The following is a 21,893-nucleotide window of genomic DNA, read 5'->3' on the forward strand; positions in this document are numbered from 1 at the left end:
CCTCCCATTTCCCTTTTGTGGGGTCTCACACTCTCTAGGACATATCATTGTTCAACAACAGTTTGATCTCCTTGCTCCATCTAAATAAAACTAAAACTTACAGCTAGCTAAGACTTCAGCTGAACTTAGAAGTATTCCAAATCCTTCAAAAATGGCTTCAAGATACAAATTTATATGATTAACAATAATAAATTGGCTCTTCTCTCACAGAACATTTATTAGGTCTGTCTCAGTGTGTTTAACAAAGAAGGAATCAAGGTGAGTGGAACCTTTTAGAATATAAAAGGGCCAGTGAGAACCAGTGTTGTGTAGTGGTTTGAGTGTTGGAGTAGGAATCTGGGAGCTCAGGGTTCAAATCCCTGTTCAGCCATGGAAACCCACTGGGTGATACTGGGCCAGTCACACACTATCAGCCTTAGAAGAAGGCCATGGCTAAATTCAGCTGAATAAATCTCATCAAGAAAACCTTATGATAGGATAATCATAATTCAAAGTTGTCTTGAAGGAATATGACAACTTTACTTTTCTCTTTCTATACTCCTCCGCCCCCGCACAACAGGGTCTAAGAACAGAACAAAAATTCTGTCTCCAGCTGGACAAACAAGCAGGCACATCTGATCAGAAGGCATATCTCCCCACTCTGCTTTCCAAATCTAAGCCATTTTAGATGTCTACAAGTGCAAAGAGAGGAAAAGGGAAGGAGAAATATACAGTCCTTGACCTATACATAGCAATTAGAAAGTTGAAGTGGATTCTAATGACATACAACTGCATGGTTTTCCTTATGTAATCGGGAATTATTTCAGGTTTTCCTTTTACATGGGAAAGGCCAGCTACATACAGTGAAGTGACCACAAATAATTTAAATAACTTTAAAGTAGATGATGAAGACATTGAAATAGTTCAGGAAGTTCCATACCTTGGCCCAGTCATCAATCACTGTGGGGACTGCATCAAGAAATCAGAAGAAGATTAGGACTTGGAAGGGCAGCTATGAAGAAACTAGACAAGATCCTGGAGTGTCAAGATATATCACTGAATACTAAAGTTAGGATGGTCCACATCATCCCATTTCCAGTTTCTAGGTATGGTTGTGAAAGCTGGACAGTACAGAAAGGATAGGAAGAAAATCAATTCATTGGAAATGAAGTGCTGGAAGAGAGCTCTATGGGTACTATGGACTGCTAAAAAGACAAATAAGTCCTAGAGCAAATGAAACCTGAACTCTCCCTAGAAGCCAAGTTGACTGAACTGAGACTGTTGTACTTTGGCCATATCATGAGAAAATATGACTCTATAGAAAATAATGCTTAAGATGGGAGGCAGTAGGAAAAGAGGAAGATCACATTCCAGAAGGATAATCAAGCCACAACTCTGAGTCTGCAAGACCTGAGCTGGGCAGTTGATGACAAAGTAACTTGGAGGTCTCATTCACAGGGTCACCATAAGTGGATTTCAATGGCAGTTAACAAAATAAAAGGTCTTTCTCAAGATGTCACATTTCGTAATACAGGGATAGGATGGTCCTTCAGATGTTCTTGGAATACAACCACCACAGTCCTTCACCAATAAAGCTAATGGTGAGGAATGATGGAAACTGCTAGTCAAACATCTGGAAGGTCACACATCTTCCATATCCGCTGTACCAAAAATCTGGCTAGAGACTCTCTACTGCACTGCTTCTCAAAGTGGTGGTTCATGGACCAGTGTTATTGTCTGCCAATCCATGGCCAATTTCCACGAAAGAAAGCTTGTAGTCAATGGGCACAAAGATTGTGCTGGCCCCTGGTATACTGCAAAAATAACCCTTCCAGTTCCCCACATCAGATAGCTTGGGAACAGTCTTCACCTTTCCCTTTATAGCCATAATTCCCTATAAGTAAAATGATAACATCAGCAAGCTACTTCACAGAATTAGTCTAAGAAGGAATGGAATTATTAGTATAAAAGTGATTTGTACACCAAAAAGGTCTTAGAGACATTTACCCTGTCAAATATTTCATTTCCTGTCACAATTATGCTGAAGTTGATTTTATCATTTAACATTTATGATAGACAGATCATTCTGTAAACTTATATTAATTGCTCATAACCTGATCACATGTCTAGACTTCCCATGCTTCCAATTACATTTAATTGCAATATAATCTCTTTTTGGCTGGAATTCCCTTTACACAAATTTCCCACCCCACCCCCACCCTGGCTGGTGTCACATTTCTGGCTTCCTTTTAATAAAGGTCTTTGCCCTGGGCTCTAAAGTTGCTTATGGCCTAGCTTTGCTGAGCTCCTTCTGTTCACCTCAAATTTCAGCTTCTACGGAATAAAAGCTCCTCAGAGGGGCAATTTCATGACCCTTTGGGAGGCCACCATGCAAGCTTGCTCATGCTGGTCTAGCTTTCAGTGTGCATCATGTTTTAACACCAAAGCATCACCATAAGTGAATGCAGAATTTATTCAGTATTTCAAATGCTTGTAATATACATTGATGGTTCATAGACAGTGCACACATATGGCAAATATACAGGGTAAAGAAGGGGTGGGGGTCTGTGGAAGGTTGGGGGCACACTATCCCCCCTAAGATATAATGAAGGGCCACATCCCTGTCACCAAAACCTAAACAGTTTGCTCCCATGACATACTCTAGGGGTTGGGGGCATTTTTGTCATGTTTTAGGTCCCTTGGGCAGTTTTAGGCTCAGCAGGGCTTTAAATAAGTTTGTTGTTGTCTGTCTTCAAACTGTTTCTAGTTTGTGATGACTCTAAACATATTATGGGGTTTTCTTGGCAGAATTTGTTCAGAGGGGTTTGCCCTTGCCTTCCTTTGAGACTGAGAGAATATGACTTGCCTAAGGTCACTCAATTGCTAACTCTGTTCCTTTTTTTCCATTCAGTAACAATACAGTTGGAGGATCCTCTCCCTAGGGAAAAAAGGGGGAGCAGTTACTTTTCTGGGCTGCTGCCCCCATCCCAACTGATCTTCCTTAACTTTCTCTTTTCTCCTTTTAATGAAATGCAAGCTATGTGGGAGATGCATGCCTTCTCTGATCAGCTACAAGTGAACCAAGAAATCTCCAGGAAGCACAGATTATTTAATATACCCTGGGACACCTAACAGAGCTATGGCTCTAGAGTGCCTTAGAGTTACAGTCAAGAGTGCTCTAAGTGCTCTGAGTCACTGCTGGGGGTGGGGATGACAATGATAACACTGATGGTACACACTAATGGTCAGGACATGGGGGAAGATCTTCTTGCTGGCTGCTTTCACACTCTGGAACTCCCTTCCTAGAGGTTAGACTGGTACCTTTCTTGTTATCTTTCCGCAAGCAAGTGAAGACTCTTGTTTCAGCAGACCTTTAGGTGCTGATTACTCAGGGGCAAAGGATATCTATAAAAGTAAAATGGTAAAGGTTTTCCTTTTGACGAGGTTGTAAAGTCCAATTGTAGGGGTGGTGATCATCTCTGTTACTAAGCCAAAGAACCAATGTTATCAAAGACAATTCTGTGATCAGGTGGCCAGCATGACTACACAAAACACTGTTACCTTCCCACCAAAATGGTACCTATTTATCTACAGTACTTGCACTTTTACATGCAAGGTTGGCAGAAGCTAGGACTAGTGACACGAGCTCACTCCATCATGCGGCACCTGGGACTCGAACTGCCAAACTGCCAGTCTTGCAATTGTCAGAGTCAATGTCTTAACTGCTGAACCATTGTAATTATGTATGTTTTTCTTTTTAATGGTCATGCTTTTTACTGTTTTAATTCTACTGATAACTAAATTATATGTTTAACTTTTGTATAACATGAATTCTTAGCTGTATTTGTTTTAAAAGAAAGCCAGTGTGGTACAGTATTTTGAATGCTGGAATATGACTATGGAGCCCAGGGTCCAAATACTGCTCAGTCATGGAAACCTACTGGGCAAGTCACACTCTCTCAGGCTCAGAGGAAGGAAAGGGCAAACCCCTGTGAACAAATTCTGCAAAAAAACAAAAAAACAAAACAAAACCACAAACCTGTGTTAGGTTCCCCTTGGGTTCACCATAAGTCAGAAATTACTTGAAGGCACACAAAACAACAACCCATCTCTTTTTAAAAGTGGGATGACAATGACGACTATGATGTTCATGATAGCAGCCAGCAACCATAACTGACAGTAGTAGTCCCTTCTGTTGGCAGACCAAATGATGAATAATTCATCATTATTTTCCTTTTTTACAGTAGACTTCCAAGCTCTGGTTATTTTCCAGCCAAAGCTTCAGCTCACTGAACTATTATCCCTCACCAGTAAGACCTGCTTGTCTGGTGTGTAATGAACATACAGTATAGCTAACATATGTCACATACTGGAGTGTTTAAATGCATGAGCTGAAAGTCTTCAGCCCCAACTTCAGCTGAACCTTAAACTCAGTGGGTGGCCTCAGGCAAGCTACTGCCTCCAACTAACCTTCATCCTGCCATACGGCCATAAGAACATTGCCCTATCTTCAGTTGTTGCTGTCAAAAATATAGGTACTTTTGAGTGCCCCAGGAAAGTGCTATATAAATCTCTATCTCATATATATATATATATATATATATATATATATATATATATATATTACAGCATGTAGGATTGTAAATATGAGATTTGCATATGTCTCAAAACCATTACCTCCTTAGCATCCATGTTCGTTTGATCCAGACGAAGAGAGTAAAGTGTGTCTTTTCCTCCAATGAACAGGCGATCACGATATTCATCAAGGTACAAAGAACGGAAATCCAAAATTCCTCGGTGCCCAAGAAATAGGACTGAGCGATTAGTGGCCAGAAGATCTACAAGATAGGAATCAAAAGACAAAACTGTTGGTGAGATTTAAAAGAAAAACAAAATGGTAAGAATAAGGTCCACAGTCTCATTTTAAACTAACTTTAACTCTGAGCATCTATACACTTGGACAATTCATAGCATTGCTCTGTTACGGGACACAATGTGACTAGTTAGTAATAGCAGCAGCAAGTCAAATACACTATATTAAAGTGTAGTGTGCAAATGAATACACAGATATGCAGTACAGTACTTAACATGGAATATTAAAAATGTAATGCACAGCGAATCTGGATGAGGTCCACAGTGTCTACCCATGTAAAGGAGATTAACTTTACATTATACCACTCAGCCATATCTCCCAGTCAGTTCCAATCCTCCCTCCCACGAGGGCATTTAAAAACCCTTCACTGGCATCATTGGAGCTTTTCTCTTCACCTTAAATCCTTAAAGATGGTGGGGATGGGGGAATCTAGTGGAAGTTACATCTCCCCTATCCATGTTCAGTAGATCCAATCTGGTTCAAACCCCTCAAAGTCACTTCAAATAAAAAAAGAATCCTATCTCAACTGTATGCTTCATATTTAACGTAGCTTAATGAAGTTTAGGCAGACCCAGTAAAAGCAATGGATTGGAAATTCACTGTGACTGGGTTAACAAAATCAAGCAGCAAATTTGAGGTTTCTATGATCCAGAAGTGATCATTTTACACTAATATTACAATCACTCCACTGGGTGTCAGTTAGTTTCCAGGCAAGGTACAAAGTGTTGGTTATTATATTTAAAGCCCTACATGGTTTGGGTTCAGGTTATCTATAGGATCACCTCCTCCCGTATAATCCTCCCCATACACCCAGGTCCTCTGGCAGACATTTACTCCAGTTAGCCAGGATTAGACTGGCAATGATTAGCCAGAGGACTACTTCTTCAACTGCTCCAAAATGTGGAATGACCTGGCAGAGGAAATTAGACAGCTGAATACCCTGTCTGGATTTATAACAGCATTAAAGACCAGTCTCTTCTTGCAGGCTTATCCAGATTAATTTTAAATTGTGAATTTAGATGATGAATTTTAAATGTGGATTGTTTTAAAATGTGTATGTCTTATTTATTCTTTTAAACTGTTGCATGTCTAATTTATTTTAACTGATGCTGTGCATTGTTGATTTGTTGTTCTCTGCCTCGAACCACGGAGAGAGGCAAGTGAGTATTATTGTTATTGTTGTTGTTGTTGTTGTTGTTATTCTACATCTCCCAAACCTCTGAGTGACTGGAGAGCTGTTTGAGTGGTGTAGTAAGTAAAGATGCTTTCAAATTCTTCTTGTATTGCCGTGGTAATTTCTGCTGTTGATCTACAGTGAGTTCTTCTAAAGTCAAATGGATTTAATTTTCTTTTTTCAAAGAAGAGTCACAAAATCGGTGGAAATGGATACACTAGAAGCAGACTTGAGGCATGGCTCTAATTTTCACCTTTACCTTGAGCCACAACAATAAAGCCATTTGGTTTGGGGATGGGGACCTCTTAGAAAGACAATCCTTTGGTATACCCCCACCTTATGTTTGTAGCCCCAGGTCTGGGGGTTTGAATCTGATCTATTGGAAATTAATCTTGTTGGTCAAAAGGAAGGTCGGGTTTTTTACACCCTGATACAGAGGCCCAGGTCGCCAAGCAATTTCTGGAGAAAGGAACACTCAAGGCACTGCTTTGAAAGGCTGGAAGGAGTAGTCATTAGCTGGAGTGAAGACAGCAGGGCTCTTTATTGCTGATTTAAACCAAACCGGGGGAGGGGGGGACGGGAGGACTAAAAGATAAATGTCCTATAAAACAGTCCACTTATGTGACAGGGATAATTCCCTGACAGTTGCAGAATGGAGTTTTATCAGTGACTGCTGAAAGCTGGGGTGGGTTTGAGGTTTCCATGTGTGAAAATTTGTGGAGAAAGGTAAGAAAAGCAATATGGTGGGAAAGAGGAGGGAGGGATGACTTGGGGTCTTGGTGGAAGAGGAAATGTAGCGACAGATTGCCCAATTTAAAGCACAGGTCTAAACAAGGGGCAAGAATTGTGCATCCCACAACTCCCAGCATTCCTCACCACTGACTATGCTGGCTGTGGCCATTGGAAACTGCAGTACAACACCAGAGAGTTGCACAAAGCTTTCCCACCTGGGTGTCCTGTGGCTTTGCTGAACTACAGCTCCTACCATCTAACATGGGAACTATGTTATACCATCTAACATGGTATAAAATCTCTCTCAGTAGTCTGCATTTGCTAGGGCATGCTGCTCCTTTATTTCCTTTTGCATTATTTAATTCAGTAAATATGATGAAATACCCTCAAGACTCGAGAACCTGTCTGATCTTGGAAGCTAAGCAGGGTCAGCCCTGGTTAGTACTTGAAAGGGAGCCCAACACCAAATACCAAATTCTGTAGGCTCTGTTTCTGAGGAGGAAATTGGCAAACCTTCCCTGAGTATTAGTTTATGTCGGTTTTTCAGGCGATGTGGCCATGTTTTGGAAGAGTTGAATATTCTTTGCCTAAGTATTCCTTGCCTAAGAAAGCGCTATGAAATTCATGGGGTGGCTGTAGGTCAACAGGCAACTTGAAGGCATGAACACACAAAATTTAGTAAGTAACTGTTCTTTGTTACCTCAATCTTCCCTTCCAAAGACTAGTCTTTCCTAAGCAAAATGCACCCATTCACTGTAAGGGTTGTGAATTAAGCAGAAATCTAAATCAGAGCACTAAAGGAAGGGACGAAATCTGAAGGGCATATGGGAGATGCTGCTGAGCAATTATATGTTGGATGGCCAGGCAAAGGTTTAAAAAACACACCAATAAATCCTGATCTGAACATATTCTCCACATTCCAGAATGAGTTCTGGATGAGCTAATTTCCCATTCATCATCTTGTCTCAGCTCTGTCATTCTGTAACCCCTCCTCTAGCTTGCAGGAAATGTCTAAATTGGCCAGACAGCAAAAAGCCCAGTTTGAAGACAGCTCCATGTTTTGCTCTATCTGCCCCACAGTCTGAAGAGCTCAAGGCAGGGGTCTCCTTTCTCAATCCAAGGCAACTTTTCAATAGGGGTTTTATGTCCATTTATGAATATTTATTTATTTATTTATTTATTTCAATTACATGCTGGTTTTCTGCTGGAGTGCGACCCAAAGTGGCTCACATAAAGAATAATCTCAAACCTAATAATAATAATAATAATAATAATAACAATAATAATATGTATTTATATCCTGCCTCTTCCGATTGAGGATCGAGGCGGGTAACAACAAAGAAAATACAATATACAACAATAAAAACAACAAGCCCCACAAAACCCCGACCCAACCCTCCCTCCCAACTATAAAATTAAACAATAAAAAAATTGTTTTAAAAGTACATAACAATACATCAAAGTTAAAAACAAATCACAAGTAAGAAAAATAATAAAAGGGGGATTAAATTGGTTCTGGACATTATCAATCGGGGAAGGCCTGCCGGAAGAGAAAGGTTTTTGTCGCCCTTTTAAAAGCCTCAAGTGAGGATAACTGGCGAATCTCTTCCGGCAGGTCATAGCGGTGACAGAAAAGGACCTCTAACATGGGAACTTGGAAAGTGACTAGACTCAGTGGACATGTGGAAGCCACAGATATCAGCAATCAGCAAACGACTCAAATGCACATACACCTCTGCATTCAAATGTGCATGCACCTCTGAATGCGCACATGCACTTCTGCATTCAGATCCCATTTTGTCACTGTAGATTTACTCTCCAAAAGCTTTCCTCACAACATCAAATGTCTGGATTTGATATTGACCATTTATTTAGTAATTTAAGTGAATTTGCCTGCAGTGTTTCTGTTGCTATGCTTGGCATAGGGAGGGCCTGCCTTGTTTTGCATGGGGAAGAAGCTCATCCAATAAGAGCAAATGTTGGATCCATGCAACTGTTCAAACTAGTTCTGGAACTGTGCTGAATTTAGAAAGTATGTTTTGTTTTAATTGTGGGTTTTAGAGTAGTATTTTTTGTTGTTGTTATGTAATTGTATTTTATTGTAAATTCTTCTGATGGATTGCACTGGGATATATTTGTATTGAAAGCAGGATACAAACACCACAAATAAATAAAAGCTACAGCTGTACTTAATAAAGCAAATACCTTTGGTGGTTTGCCCTTGCTGTCATCTCCACAGTCTTTTTGTTTTTTAAAGACTCATAAGAAATTTATTAAACCATAAACCAAAACCATGGTAGTGTGACGGTATGCAGATAGTGGAAATCAAGATAGAAGCCATTTGGGGAGCTTGGAGACCATCTGTAGACCTCCTGCTCTATCAGAGTCAGACAGAACGTCTGAAGAACAACTGGAGACAATGTTCAGTGGACAAGCTAGGAGAGAAACCCATTGGATGGTTCTTCATGGATGCCATGCCAGAGCCTTCATTTCCAAAAGCTGCTCCTATGTCTTCTCTTGGCTTCCTTTCTGTGTAAGTTGCCTTTTTACTGAACCCGATTGTTCAAGCTTGGACAGAAAGCAAAAATGGGTCACTGTTAGGCTCACACACCCCCATCCCTCAATCCACTGGATTTTTTTTTCTACGAATGTGTTTATATGTGGGCCCCTCTTCCTCTACGTCCCAGTTATGTTCTCACAGAAAACAGCCCCCTACTTCACTGCCACACATCTGGAATGGGTTTGACAGTCTCCACATTCTAATTTCCAATGAAAGGAAAGCTATTTCATGCTTTACTGCCAAGCCTTGTAAGACATGCTGCTCCCCTCCACGGCTGTCAAACCAGAATTAGGATGTAACAAGGAGGCAGGCTATCAAAACAGCAGAAATGGCAGATGGGTCACAACTCAGTGGGGGCCTCTGCGAACTTGTTTATCAAACGCTCAGATATAGTAATCATAACCATTTCCCTCTTTTAAAAACCGTAATATGTTACAGTGGATTAGACAGAGGTAGTAAAGTCTGTCCATATGCTGCAAAACTCAGCCAGGTTCCTTCATGGGTTATCATAAGATTCAGTACTAACTGACCCCTGAATGGCAATTTAAATGCTACCTATCAACTAAGAAAATAACTAAAATCAAGTCCATTTGGGACCACCTGTAGCACTCAGGTCTAATTTGCACTGCAGAATTAATGCAGTTTGATACCTCTTTAACTGCCATGCCATTGAGAACCAGTGCAATGTAGTGGTTTGAATGCTGGATCTGAATTCCAGGAGGCATGGAAACCCATTAGGTGATACAGAGCAAGTCAAATTCTCTCAGCCTCAGAGAAAGGGAAAGGCAGCCTCCCTTCAAGAATCCCCTAAGGTAAGTTAGAGCTGATTTTACAACAACTACAGTAATAGGAATCACAGCAGGACAACTGTAATGCAGTCTTTCTCAATCTAGATTGCTCCAGATTTTGACAGCTATTGTAGTCCAATCCATTTGGAAGATAACAGATTAAGGATACAATAAAGCAGTGTCTGGGTGTCACTATCACTTCTGCATGAAGGATTAAGGGGCAATTTCCAGCTCTTGCTGGTGTTGCAGCTGGGAGAAGAGAACCAGCTCCCTTTTGCTGAGAGCCAGTATTGACAGAAGCAGGTTGGATTCTGTGCATTTGCTCATTCAAGCATTAATCTGTAAATCCACTCTTAAATATCATCTACACACACACGTGACTGTGCTATTTATATAATATACACCTTGCGTTCATCATGCTACTAAAATGGAATACCTAGGCTGGGATCCTGTTGTGTAGTTACATTGGTGTAACTCCTATTGTGCCAGCAGTTGTAGTTTCTCAGTCCTAGTGGAAGAGATATATCCAGAACATCTTTGCACAAGTGTCTCCACCACTTACACAAAGGTTTAGAAGATGGTGGTACTTCCTCTAAGTGTGCATATGTGAAAACTCCAACTAGTACATGTCCTTAAATAGTTGTGTGATGGAGATCCCCTGCTTGATGCTCCTCTTGGACAGTCACTTGTGCAATGGTGTAACCAAGCACAACTGCATCAACATATATTTAAAATACCGAAAAGTTGAAAGAAGCAGTACAGGAGGTAGAAAATCTGAAGAGTCAAAGAGCAGACACTTGTGCTTCAAGAATAAATGTAAAGGCAGTCTAATCCTTCCAGATAAATCAGCAAAGGTCTGCACCCCATTATTAGCTTTTCACTCCAACCTTCACCAGCCCTCTCCACTTGGGAGCCCTAATCCTATCCCAAATCCTCCTCTTCATTTTCCCCTCCTTTGCTTTTGATGGGAGTTTATTTTAAAAGCCCCACATCCTTCCCACCCTACATCCCAGTTATGTTTTCTTTAGCTGTGTCATTTGTTTCCAGTTGACTCTTTGCTTATTTGCATTGGGATGTGTAATTATTTCTCTAGAGGAGCTGGCTGAGCTCTGACAGGGCCAAAGTCACTCAATCCTGTGAGAGACCAGAAGCAGAAAAAGCCATTTATAACCCGGTTGGGGATTACAACAAGCATCCTGTCAACACCACAGCAAGCAAGCAGGGCTGGGGTGGGGGTAAGGTAGGGTAGGGGCAGGCAGAACATAATTAAGAAATGTGCAAAGGAAAAGGGAGGAGAGCCACAGAAAGCAATTCCCAGAAATGGGACAAGACAATAAAACTCTTTAAGAAACTATTAATAAACACAAGGACATATTGACAGTGCAGAAGAAAAGTAACACAAGTGACACAGCTTGCTTGAAATAATTTGGGCTCCCCTTGCTAGATCTACAAATCTGCCCCACAGTCCCTATGCAGACATTATTTCTAGTTATTTAGCTTTAAATAGTATTGGTAATACATTCTAGCATTTGTCAAAGGGGTGGTCTTATAGTCAATGTTGCAGAAAGACAAGAAAGACTTGTGTGGCACCTTTAAGACACCTTTTATAGATTATAGAGGACAGCCAGTTTAATGTAGTGGTTTGAGTGTTGGACTATGACTCTGGAGGTCAGGGTTTGAATCCCTGCTAGAGCATAAAGACTCACCTTAGACAAATCACACTCTCTCAGTCTCAGAGGATGCGAATGGAAAACCACCTCTGAAGAGAACCATATGATAGGGCCACCTTAGAGTCTCCATGAGTCAATAACGAGGTACTCAACAACAGCAGCAGCAGCATTTATTATAGAGCTTTGCTGGATTACAATCCACTTTGTAAAATGCCATTATGCTTGTGTTAGCACCAACAGTTTTGTAATGGCCAGTGTTAATAATGTAATTCCCGCATTCTATTTTGGCTTTATCTCATTCCTAACTACAGTCGGCCCTTCTTATACACAGATTTTTTATACACGGATTCAAGCATACACGGTTTGAAAATGTTCCAAAAAAGTATAAATATTCCTTGATGTTCCATTTTTATTAGGGACACCATTTTGCTATGTCATTATACTTAATGGGACTTGAGCATACACGGATTTTGTTATACACGGGGGATCTTGGAACCAAACCCTTGCGTATAACAAGGATCCACTGTATGTACACTGCAATACATCTATTACAGTCCATGGGTTTAACAGAGTAGATTGTAATTTAAAAAAGAGCATACTATAGTCAATCTCATTGTCTTAAAAATGCTACCCAACTCTTCCTTGGTACTTCTACAGCACCATGTGATCAAAAAGAACTGCAAGGCAATTCATTTAACCTGAAGAGGTATACTGGCAGAAGGAGACTGGTTTTACAATCTGTATGATAGTAACTAGTTAGGAAATAAATGATAATTTTCTCTTATTACCCTATCGTTGCCTCCTCTATTATCCTTTGTTAGTGGGACATTCCCAGAGCAACAGAACACAATTTGTTTCCTTTCAGTGGGAGACAGCCCCCCTGAAGACCAACGATCTGTAATATTTTCTCAGTCAACAAATGCACAAGCAAAGCATAAGCAAATGGGCACTGCTATCATGGGCAGCACGTTCCTCCAGACAGCAACTTATTCATTTAGGAATTTATTAGCTGTTCTTCAGCGCTGACTCTCAGAAGTGATTACAAATAAAATAATGAGAGAAAATGAACCCAACAGAATGCAGGCACAACAGATTTTTTAAGTTATTTAACACAGCAAACTAAAATGCCTGTTATATGTTTTGGGTGGAAAAAGTTTTCCTCTGGTACCAAAAAAGAATATAAAAGTAGTACCAAGTAAACACTATTGGCTTTAAGCATGTCCATGTGTGCATGCACACATCTGGACACAGCAAAAGCCAAGACAGATCTTTCTCCCATCCCACATATCCCCATGCCCCTGGTGAGAAGTCACGTTCAGATCCTGACACCTCCCACCTCTCTCAGACACAGGCACAGCTTGGAGTCTGCTTTTTCTGCAAAGAAGGTTTGGGCATGCCGTCCCTATTTTTCTAACAAGGTTTTACAGACCTAAATGGATTATTATTGTTCCATTCCCAGATGTAGCGTAACTGTGAAGGTCACTGGATCTTCCCTTTGCCTTGGTGGCCACTGCAAGGCTAGCCTTAATACTATATCACTATGCCATACTATAGCACTGGAATCAGTTTCATTTCCAAGATTTATTTATTTATTATACAGTCAGCCCTCCACATTTGTGGCTTTGACTTCTGCAGATTTGATTATTTGCGGATTAATATGTCTCTCCAGGAATTTCTAGGTCCTCTGGCACAACTCTGCTAGAAATTGACCATAAGGTTGTGATGAAAAACTTGGAGATTCTTAGAGAAAAACCTTCTCTAGGCATTTGTAGGTCCTCCAGTATGTCTCTATGGTCAAATTCTGGCAGATGTTGACCATAGTGTTGCGCTGGAGGACCTAGAGATTTCTATTTACCTATTTTCTTAGGTAAAAAAAATGCTGTTGGTTTTTTTAAATGTGGTTTTTCCACTTTCACTGAGGTCCTGTGCCCCTACCCTTGCAAACGTGGAGGGCCCACTGTATTTATTGGTATCCCACTTTCCTCCCAGAATTTCTACTCAAGGAGACTTACAGTTTCAAAGAGCAATACAGTTAAAACATACAAAAAGTAGACATTAAAATAGAATTAACTATCACAATATTAAAACATTTTATAGTAAATAAATTAAATAAAATGCCATGTAAAAGATTAAAAAAAACTATTAAAAGCAGTACAGTTTACAACAATACGGCACCCATTCCTTTCTAATGGTTTGCAACATGACATCTTGTGCTATTTTGCAAAACTAGAAATCCTAGGACTCCATAGGATGGTGCTAGAGCACTTAAACTAGTATCAAATGGTATAATTTCTACAGTGTAGATACACCCACAGACTCCCAGTTTCCGTGTGTGTGTGTGTGTATAGTTGCATTTAAAAAACATAGTTCATACAAAATCCATACTTCAGCAACCTGCAGATGCTCTCAACATGATACATCTTGGCCACTGTATTTTCCATGTACACTCTGAGACTGATGTGCAATTAGACAGATTAAATTCAGTGCACATGCACGCACACACACACACACACACACACACACTCTGAGCAATATATCTTCTGTTTCTGAATTCCATTTTCTCTGCCAGGAATGGAAGCTCATAGAAAAGGCTGTAACCTGTCTTAATAGGCAACGAGCTGATCCCAGGCATTCTCAGCTAGAACGACTGGGCAACAGCTGCCACCTGCCTGACCAAGAAACCCATTTCTCCTGCTGTGGCATCCAGTCTCCTTCCTTACATTCACCCGAGTATGAAGGATTATTACTAAAGGGCAGTGGACCAGCACAGGAGTCTTGCAGCTGTTTCACAAGAGACAAGGACCCTTGCCCTTCCTTCTCATTCCTATGGTTTCCCATGGAACACACACAGGCATAAATGAAAGGCAAAATGTGAGAAACATGAACCAGCCTGGGACCTGAACTGCTGAGCTCTCAGTTTGTGCAAACCAAGCCCCTGAATATAACTATCTAGCTGTTTCTCTGCAGGGACAGAGGGCAGATATCTATCTGCATCCTTGCATCCAGTTGTTACTTTGATCTGCTTCTGCTACCTTTCCTCTGTCAGCTCTTGCTGCCACTGCCTTTTCTGCTGACTTTCCTTACAGGTTAGATTGCTGTCTGGCAGGTATCACCACTTACCTCAATGTCCTGGCCAATTTCTAACCCACTGGTGGCACACAGTTCCTTGCACTGTTTTCTGATGCCTCGTTTCCAATCAGAGCAAGCACCCCATACACTAGCAGTGGTGGCATTGAGGTGGGGAAACTTTTCTATAATCTAGCCCAGACTGTAGCCTGCCAAGCAACAAACCGTCTTGCCTCCTTGCACCCTCAAATCCAGGGCCAATCCATTGTTCGCACAACAGGAAACACCAAAGTTTACTACAAACTCTGGAGAAAAGTGTGTGTTTTTAAAAATCCAGGTTAAGGTGGTATACCCCAAGTTTGGCACAGATAGGGCCGTATGTCATGTCTCCTTATCACACCAGCTTTGGAGGTCAGGTGGAAGGTTTTTTTCCCTCTTGTGTAAATAAGCCCTACAGTGAATGAACATTTATGTTATCAAAAACACAGGCCACATTTTAAGAGGAACCTAGATGGGTAAAAGAGCAGAAAGAAAACTAACTTGCATGTAGTGTGTGTGTCTGTCTGTCTGTGCGTGAGAGAGAGGTCCTTCAAATCACCTGTAGACTTATGGTGATCCAATGAATTCATCAGGGTTTTGTCAGGAAAGTAATACCCAGAGGTGGTTTGGCCAGTTCCTTCAATTGAAATATAGCCTACAGCATCTGGTATTCCTTGGTGGTCTCCCACCATACCACCCTCTTTTCCATAAAAGGGTTATTTCCCATTCCCCACATTAATTTAACTAGTATATTTCATAGAATCATAGAGCTGGAAGAGACCACAAGGGCCATCCAGTCCAACCCCCTGCCATGCAGGAACTCACCATCAAAGCACCCCCAACAGATGGCCATCCAGCCTCTGTTTAAAGACCTCCAAGGGGGGCAACTCCACTACACTCCAAGGGATTGTGTTCCACTGTTGAACAGCCCTTACTGTCAGGAAGTTCTCCTAATGTTGAGGTGGAATCTCTTTTCCTGGAGCTTGCATCCATTGTTCCAGGTCCTATTCTCTGCAGCAACAGAAAAAAAGCTTGCTCCAGCCTCAATATGACACCCCTTCAAGTACTTAAACAGGACTATCACATCACCTCTTATCCATCTCTTCTCCAGGCTAAACATACCCAACTTCCTAAGTCTCTCCTCATAGGGCATGGTTTCCAGACCCTTCACCATCTTGGTCACCCTCCTCTGGACATACTCCAGCTTCTCAACATCCTTTTTGAACTGTGATGCCTGGAACTGGACACAGTATTCCAGGTGAGGCCTGACCAAAGCAGAATAGAATGGCACTATTCCTTCCCTTGATCTAGACAGTATAACAAGGCCAATGCAATTTTAGGCTGCATCAATAGAAGTATAGTGTCTATACAGTTCCTGCATGGCAGGGGGTTGGACTGGATGGCCCTTGTGGTCTGTTCCGACTCTATAATTCTATGATTCTACTTCTATTGATACAGCCTAGAATTGCATTGGTTTTTTTAGCTGCTAGTTCATGCAGTTGACTCATGTTCAACATGTGGTCTACGAGGACTCCAGGTTCCATTTCACAAATAGTCTTATTAAGCAAATATTTGATTGAGTTGTTGCATGTTGCTTTTATCTCTTTGGAAAGATGATCTTATAAATGAATGAAACAAATTAACAGGCCAATTGCTACTCTAGACATTGTTCTTCTCTTCACTGTTTCCAATGAGGCAGTTCCAAAATGGTAATTTCTTTTCCACCGTAAACTACAAATGGAATTCACCTGACTTTCTACACTACCAGGAACCCCTGCAATTTTTCTGTTTGTAGGTCTCAGGCACTGTGATCCACTTATACCAGTGCATGTGATAAGGCTGCAGTAAGTGGGGAAGATGTGATTAACCAAACAAGCCATTAAAAAACCCAAGTCACCATTTAAAAGCAACAACTTATTATTATCAGTAAGCAGCTTTTCCGTCTGCAAACAGTTACCCATTAGTACCTAAGAGCTTTTTAAAAAAATTTTACTGTGTGTTTAGCACAAAAGAAAAGCGCATTGATAAATAGTGATTAGATGATATAAAAAATGGTTGGTGCTGAACTGTTTCAGCACTAATTCGGTCAGAGATTTAAAAAATAAATAAATAAATGTGATGGAGTTACTGGGCAGAGTTGGGTTCCTGACAGCCGATCCCAGTTAGGGCTGACTGTGAAGGAGGGGCTGCCAGAGAAGGAGTAGACGGTACCAGGGATTTTATATGTCATGTATTTTTAACTTTGTTAGCCGCCCCGATTGTTCTCAGAGGGGTGGGATACAAATAAATTTTATTATTATTATTATTATTATTATTATTGATATAAAAGGGAGGAATGAGTGACTGGGAAGTCAGCTAAGATGAGATGAGATGGGATGGGATGGGATGGGATGGGTTGGGTTGAGCTCAGCTCAGCTCAGCTCAAGAGAGTTCTGCTCAAGAGAGTTCAGTGCAGAGCAATTGAGTGGGAGGTGAGAGGGAGTTCAGGAGCAATGAAGAGAGTTGAAAGGAGTTGAAGGGAACTGAGTTGAGAGAAGGATACTGAAAGGGAGAAAAAGTGTATTGCAGATTACGAAGAGGAAACTGTGAAATGTCTGCAATATTTATGTAACCACCTCGGAACTATTCACTGTACCTAAGTTACATTCTTGCTAAATGTTATTGAATAAAGTCAGTGTTTATTTGTTACAACTGAAGCCTCTGTCTATGTGAATTCTAAACCACATCATAGACACATATAAATACACTACCAAACATATTAAACTTATAAGATGAAGACACTTGGGACCCTAGCCCATATACATTTAGGGAAAGTGTATAAAGAATGGATGCTGGCCAGGTCTCATTGACGAGGGGCCTTCTAATAAGTAAAAGGCCAAAAGTAACCCCAAGGTATAGAGAGGTCTTGCGTGATAATGAACCAACAAAACTGTCATCCAGCACCAGTAAAGGATCAGATGTCCATATCCACCAACCGTCCCAATTTGATGATGAACTCCTAATCCTCTGCATTGCACTTTTTGAGTTACAGCAGAATGTCTCTGTTTCTTTTCTCTCCTCCTACGTTCTCTCCTTATCCTTAGCTGACATCCATTGCTGTAAACTGAGTTCAAAGTGCACAAGTAGTTTGCAATCAATTAGAGGGGGGGGGGGGGGGAGAGGAGAGGAAGGAGTGGAATCATGTCCTCTGTAGACTCAAGCAAAAGTCAGATGCTGCAGCCATTCCCAGATTATGGCTTCTTCCTCATTAATAACCTTTGCCAACTTGACCTCACTGTGATTGTGCTTAGTATCATATGTGCCAGTTTTCAACTGTGCAACACTGCAGGGTATGGATGCTTCACATCTTGCTGAATTTAACACAACTTGCTGTTTTTACACCTGTTCTCTGGCTGCAAAAATGGATCTATGACCTCAGCATTTGAGGGGGCAGGGATGTAGCCGGGGGGAATCTTGGGGTTCAGACCCCCCTTCCATTAGAAAAATGAATGGTGTGTGCTGCTGCGCTGCACCCAAGCCCCATTATAATGGTGGCACTTAGTCTGAAACCCCCCCTCCCTAAAATCCTGGCTACGTCCTGGGAGGGGGTGAAATATGTAATAGTTTGGGGGACCAGGGACTTAACAGTTAATGGTAGGCTGCAGATGCATTTCCCCCCTCCCAAATGGGGCAAAATGGACATCCATTCCCCTGCCCCACCAACAACATCCCTAGGAGGAAATTACATTCCCATAGCCTCCTTCCATAGAAACAGTGGAGGAGAAAGACCCCTGGAATCAACTGAAAGCAGTTGTTGGCCTGTTACAGACAGCCAAAATAAAGCTGCTTTGAGTCACAGTGGAGGTATGGTGTTTCAATGATGGATGCGTCCTAAGAGTCCAGAAGTCGCACCAAAGCCACGCTCCAGCTCTAAGGACTGGTCTGTGGCTTTGGTGTGGCTTCTGGACTCTTAGGACGCATGCATCATTGAAACACCATACCTCCACTGTGACTCGAAGCAGCTTTATTTTGGCTGTCTGTAAATGACCTGTTGTTAGCTTCTGTAGCAAAAAAGTTGGTGTGTTTGTGCATGTGTGTACCCCCTGTTATCCAACATTAAATTCACATTACCTACTCTACACATTTTTATTTAGGTATCCACTTCAAAAACTTTTATTCCCCTTTCATTCCTTCACCTGTCCATAGTGAGTGTGCCCAAAATGTTTCCCTTGACAAAAGTTTACAATGCTTCATTATATTCAAGAAAATCACATCTCTTCAAGAGATGGAAGAATATAGTAGCTCTTAAAAGGCATCACCACTTCTGCTATCTGCACTAATGTTATTTTTTTTTAATGTCAAATTTTTTGATCTGAGAAAAGAAAACAGCTGGGACAAAGAGGAAGAACAACTGGATGTTGATGTCATGCAGATGACCCATTACAAGTGAGTAAATGAAGCACAGTGATGCCACACTAAAATCTACTGTGGAAGCACCTCTGGTCCACCTTCTTTTTTATGCTGGCAACTAACGTTATTTTCTAACCACATTTTAGCACTTTTGCAAGGTTCTTGCAACTCCTCCATGGTTCAATATCCAAACTGCAGATATAGGATGAAACTGTTGGGGTGAGGGAGATCTGAGTAATTTTTCTGGTATTTATTTCAAGACTCTGCAAATGGTGAAGAGAGGAACCAACACAGCCGAAGAGAAGGCTACATGTGGACATTCTGCTTGAGATATCAAGTGGCCAAGGAAGGACTGATGCTGAACGTAATTTTCAAACCCCCAAATATTTACCAAACAACATGATGGGGAGTGAAACTGTGATACTAGTCATCACTCACACTGTACAGGCAATATTCACAGTGTTTCTGTGACAGTCACATAAACAACTTTTGTGTGAAAACTGTGTTAGTAGTGCCAGTATTTGGGAGCATGGAAGTGGAGGGAGGGTAAGTACAGGATTTTCCCAGCAAAAACAAATTTGTGGTTTGGGTGTTAAGGAATGGAGATTTTCTCATTACAGAAAATGTCCAAAGAGGTCTGAAATGACTCCAGCAACAAATAGACATTTATAGCAAACTATATAAACCAATAATCTGGAAAGGACCTCTGCTATTTGGGACCTAAATAAGGGTAGTAACTAGGCACTCCCATTTATCTTGCTAGTCCCACACTGTACAATTAGCCTGTCTCAGTTCCTGCCAGTTTATAGGCCCTTCAGAAATACAAGTTCAAGAAGTGGCCACTTCAAAGGGACCCGTCTATTTTTCTATTATTAAAAAGAACTAATATTTTCCTGTCTCAGAATAGCATTGGCAAGGGCTCTAAGGTTTTTGTTGTTTTAGAAAACTTCCCTAGCAAATTCTTCCTTCAATAGGGAGCTCTCATTATTTGTTTTAATCTGGCAAGAGACTTTCCCCTCTTGCTTAAGTACTGTGGCCATACAGAAAGAGATTAATGGTCGACAGCATAAACTACAACAGTGAGGTTCAGGAATTATGCCCAGCTCCCCACCCCCACCCCCTGAGTGTGATATTTCACCAAATCCATTATGTAGGGGGCATGAATGATTTTTTTTTTTTGCAACATCATATAATACTGTAATACATCTATCACACATTCATCAGTGAAAGGATCCATTTATAACCAGAGACTTCACTGCAATCAGACATTCAATCTTTTGAGTCTTGAGAGCTCATTGAACTTCATTTTTTAGGTCACATTCAGAAAGAGTTTGTCATGCTAAAATTCCCTTGCTGCCAAGTTACTGTGAATTCCTGTAGCTGCTGTGGCTCAAGGGTTTCTACCCAGATCCATTTTAATGTATGGATTCCTCTCAGGAGTTTTAGTATCGACTGCTAGAGGCGTAACTATGGGGGTGCAATGGGTTGAGACCGCACTGGGTTTCACTGGGAGGGGGTGAAAGAACACTGTGGGCAAGCCGTGGGTATGTGTGAAAGGGACCTAGGAGTCCTAATAGACCACAAGTTGAACATGAGTCAATGGTGTGATGCGGCAGCTAAAAAAGTCAATGCAATTCTAGTATAGTGTCTATGAGGGAAGTAATAGTGCCACTCTATTCTGCTTTGATCAGGACTCACCTGGAATTCTGGGCACCACAATTCAGGAAGCATGTTGAGAAGCTAGAGCATATCCAGAGGAGGGCGACCCGAACAGTGTTTCCAGGATCTGGAAACCATGCCCTATGAGGAGAGACTTAGAAAGCTGGGTATGTTTAGCCTGGGGAAGAGAAGGTTAAGAGGTGATATGATAGCCCTGTTTAAATAATTGAAGGAGTGTCATATTGATGCTGGAGCAAGCTTTTTTTTCTGCTGCTCCAGAACCTAGGACCCACAGCAATGGATGCAATGTACAGGAAAACAGATTCGACCTCAACTTTAGGAGGAACTTCTTGACAGTGAGAGCTGTTCAACAGTCCCTTGGGCTGTGGTGGAGTCTCCTTTGGCGATTTCTTATTTTTAAGCAGAGGCTGGACAGTCCCCTGTCAAGAGTGTTTTGATTGTGTGTTCCTGTATGGCAAGGGGGTTGGACTGAATGGCCTTTGTTGTCTCCTGCAACTCTCTGATCCTAAGCCATTCTCGTAGCCCTCAAACAGCGCCCATCCCTCATGTGTTCTGGTGGCAGCAGCACAGCTCTCACCTTGAGCTGCACTCAGTCCCTCTGTGCTTCTTCACTCCAGAGAAATGAATACTCCCCCCTGCCTCCTTTGTGGCATTCTCATTGCTCTTGGGACACAACTTCTTGCCCCCCTAATTGCATTTGGAGCCCTGGGAACTGACTGGCTGAGGCACATTTTAAGCTGGTTTGATTCTAGAGGGTCCTTCTCCTCTGTCTCTGCATAGTCGGCACTTAGGTTTTCTTTTTTCTCATGCCATTTTAAAAGTGCACAAAAATGCCTAAAATATTAGCTCAGAGGTGGAAGGGGGAATTCTTCCTCCTCCTCCTCCTCCCCCCATGGAACTTTTCCAAGCTATGTGACAAGTATGCTTATGACATTATTATTAT

General features: G+C 41.4%; 1 protein-coding gene across 1 annotated transcript in view; it reads right to left on the reverse strand.

Annotated features, from left to right (window-relative positions):
• LOC121920351 (semaphorin-3G-like) overlaps window positions 1–21,893 on the reverse strand; it is a 95,520-nt gene that overhangs the window by 57,121 nt on the left and 16,506 nt on the right. Inside the window, exon 2 of the mRNA XM_042447483.1 lies at window positions 4,657–4,817. Within this exon, the coding sequence (XP_042303417.1) occupies window positions 4,657–4,817 (161 nt within the window). The remainder of the gene's footprint in view (window positions 1–4,656; window positions 4,818–21,893) is intronic.

The sequence above is a fragment of the Sceloporus undulatus genome, chromosome 2, assembly GCF_019175285.1.
Source record: "Sceloporus undulatus isolate JIND9_A2432 ecotype Alabama chromosome 2, SceUnd_v1.1, whole genome shotgun sequence".
Lineage (NCBI taxonomy): Eukaryota > Metazoa > Chordata > Lepidosauria > Squamata > Phrynosomatidae > Sceloporus > Sceloporus undulatus.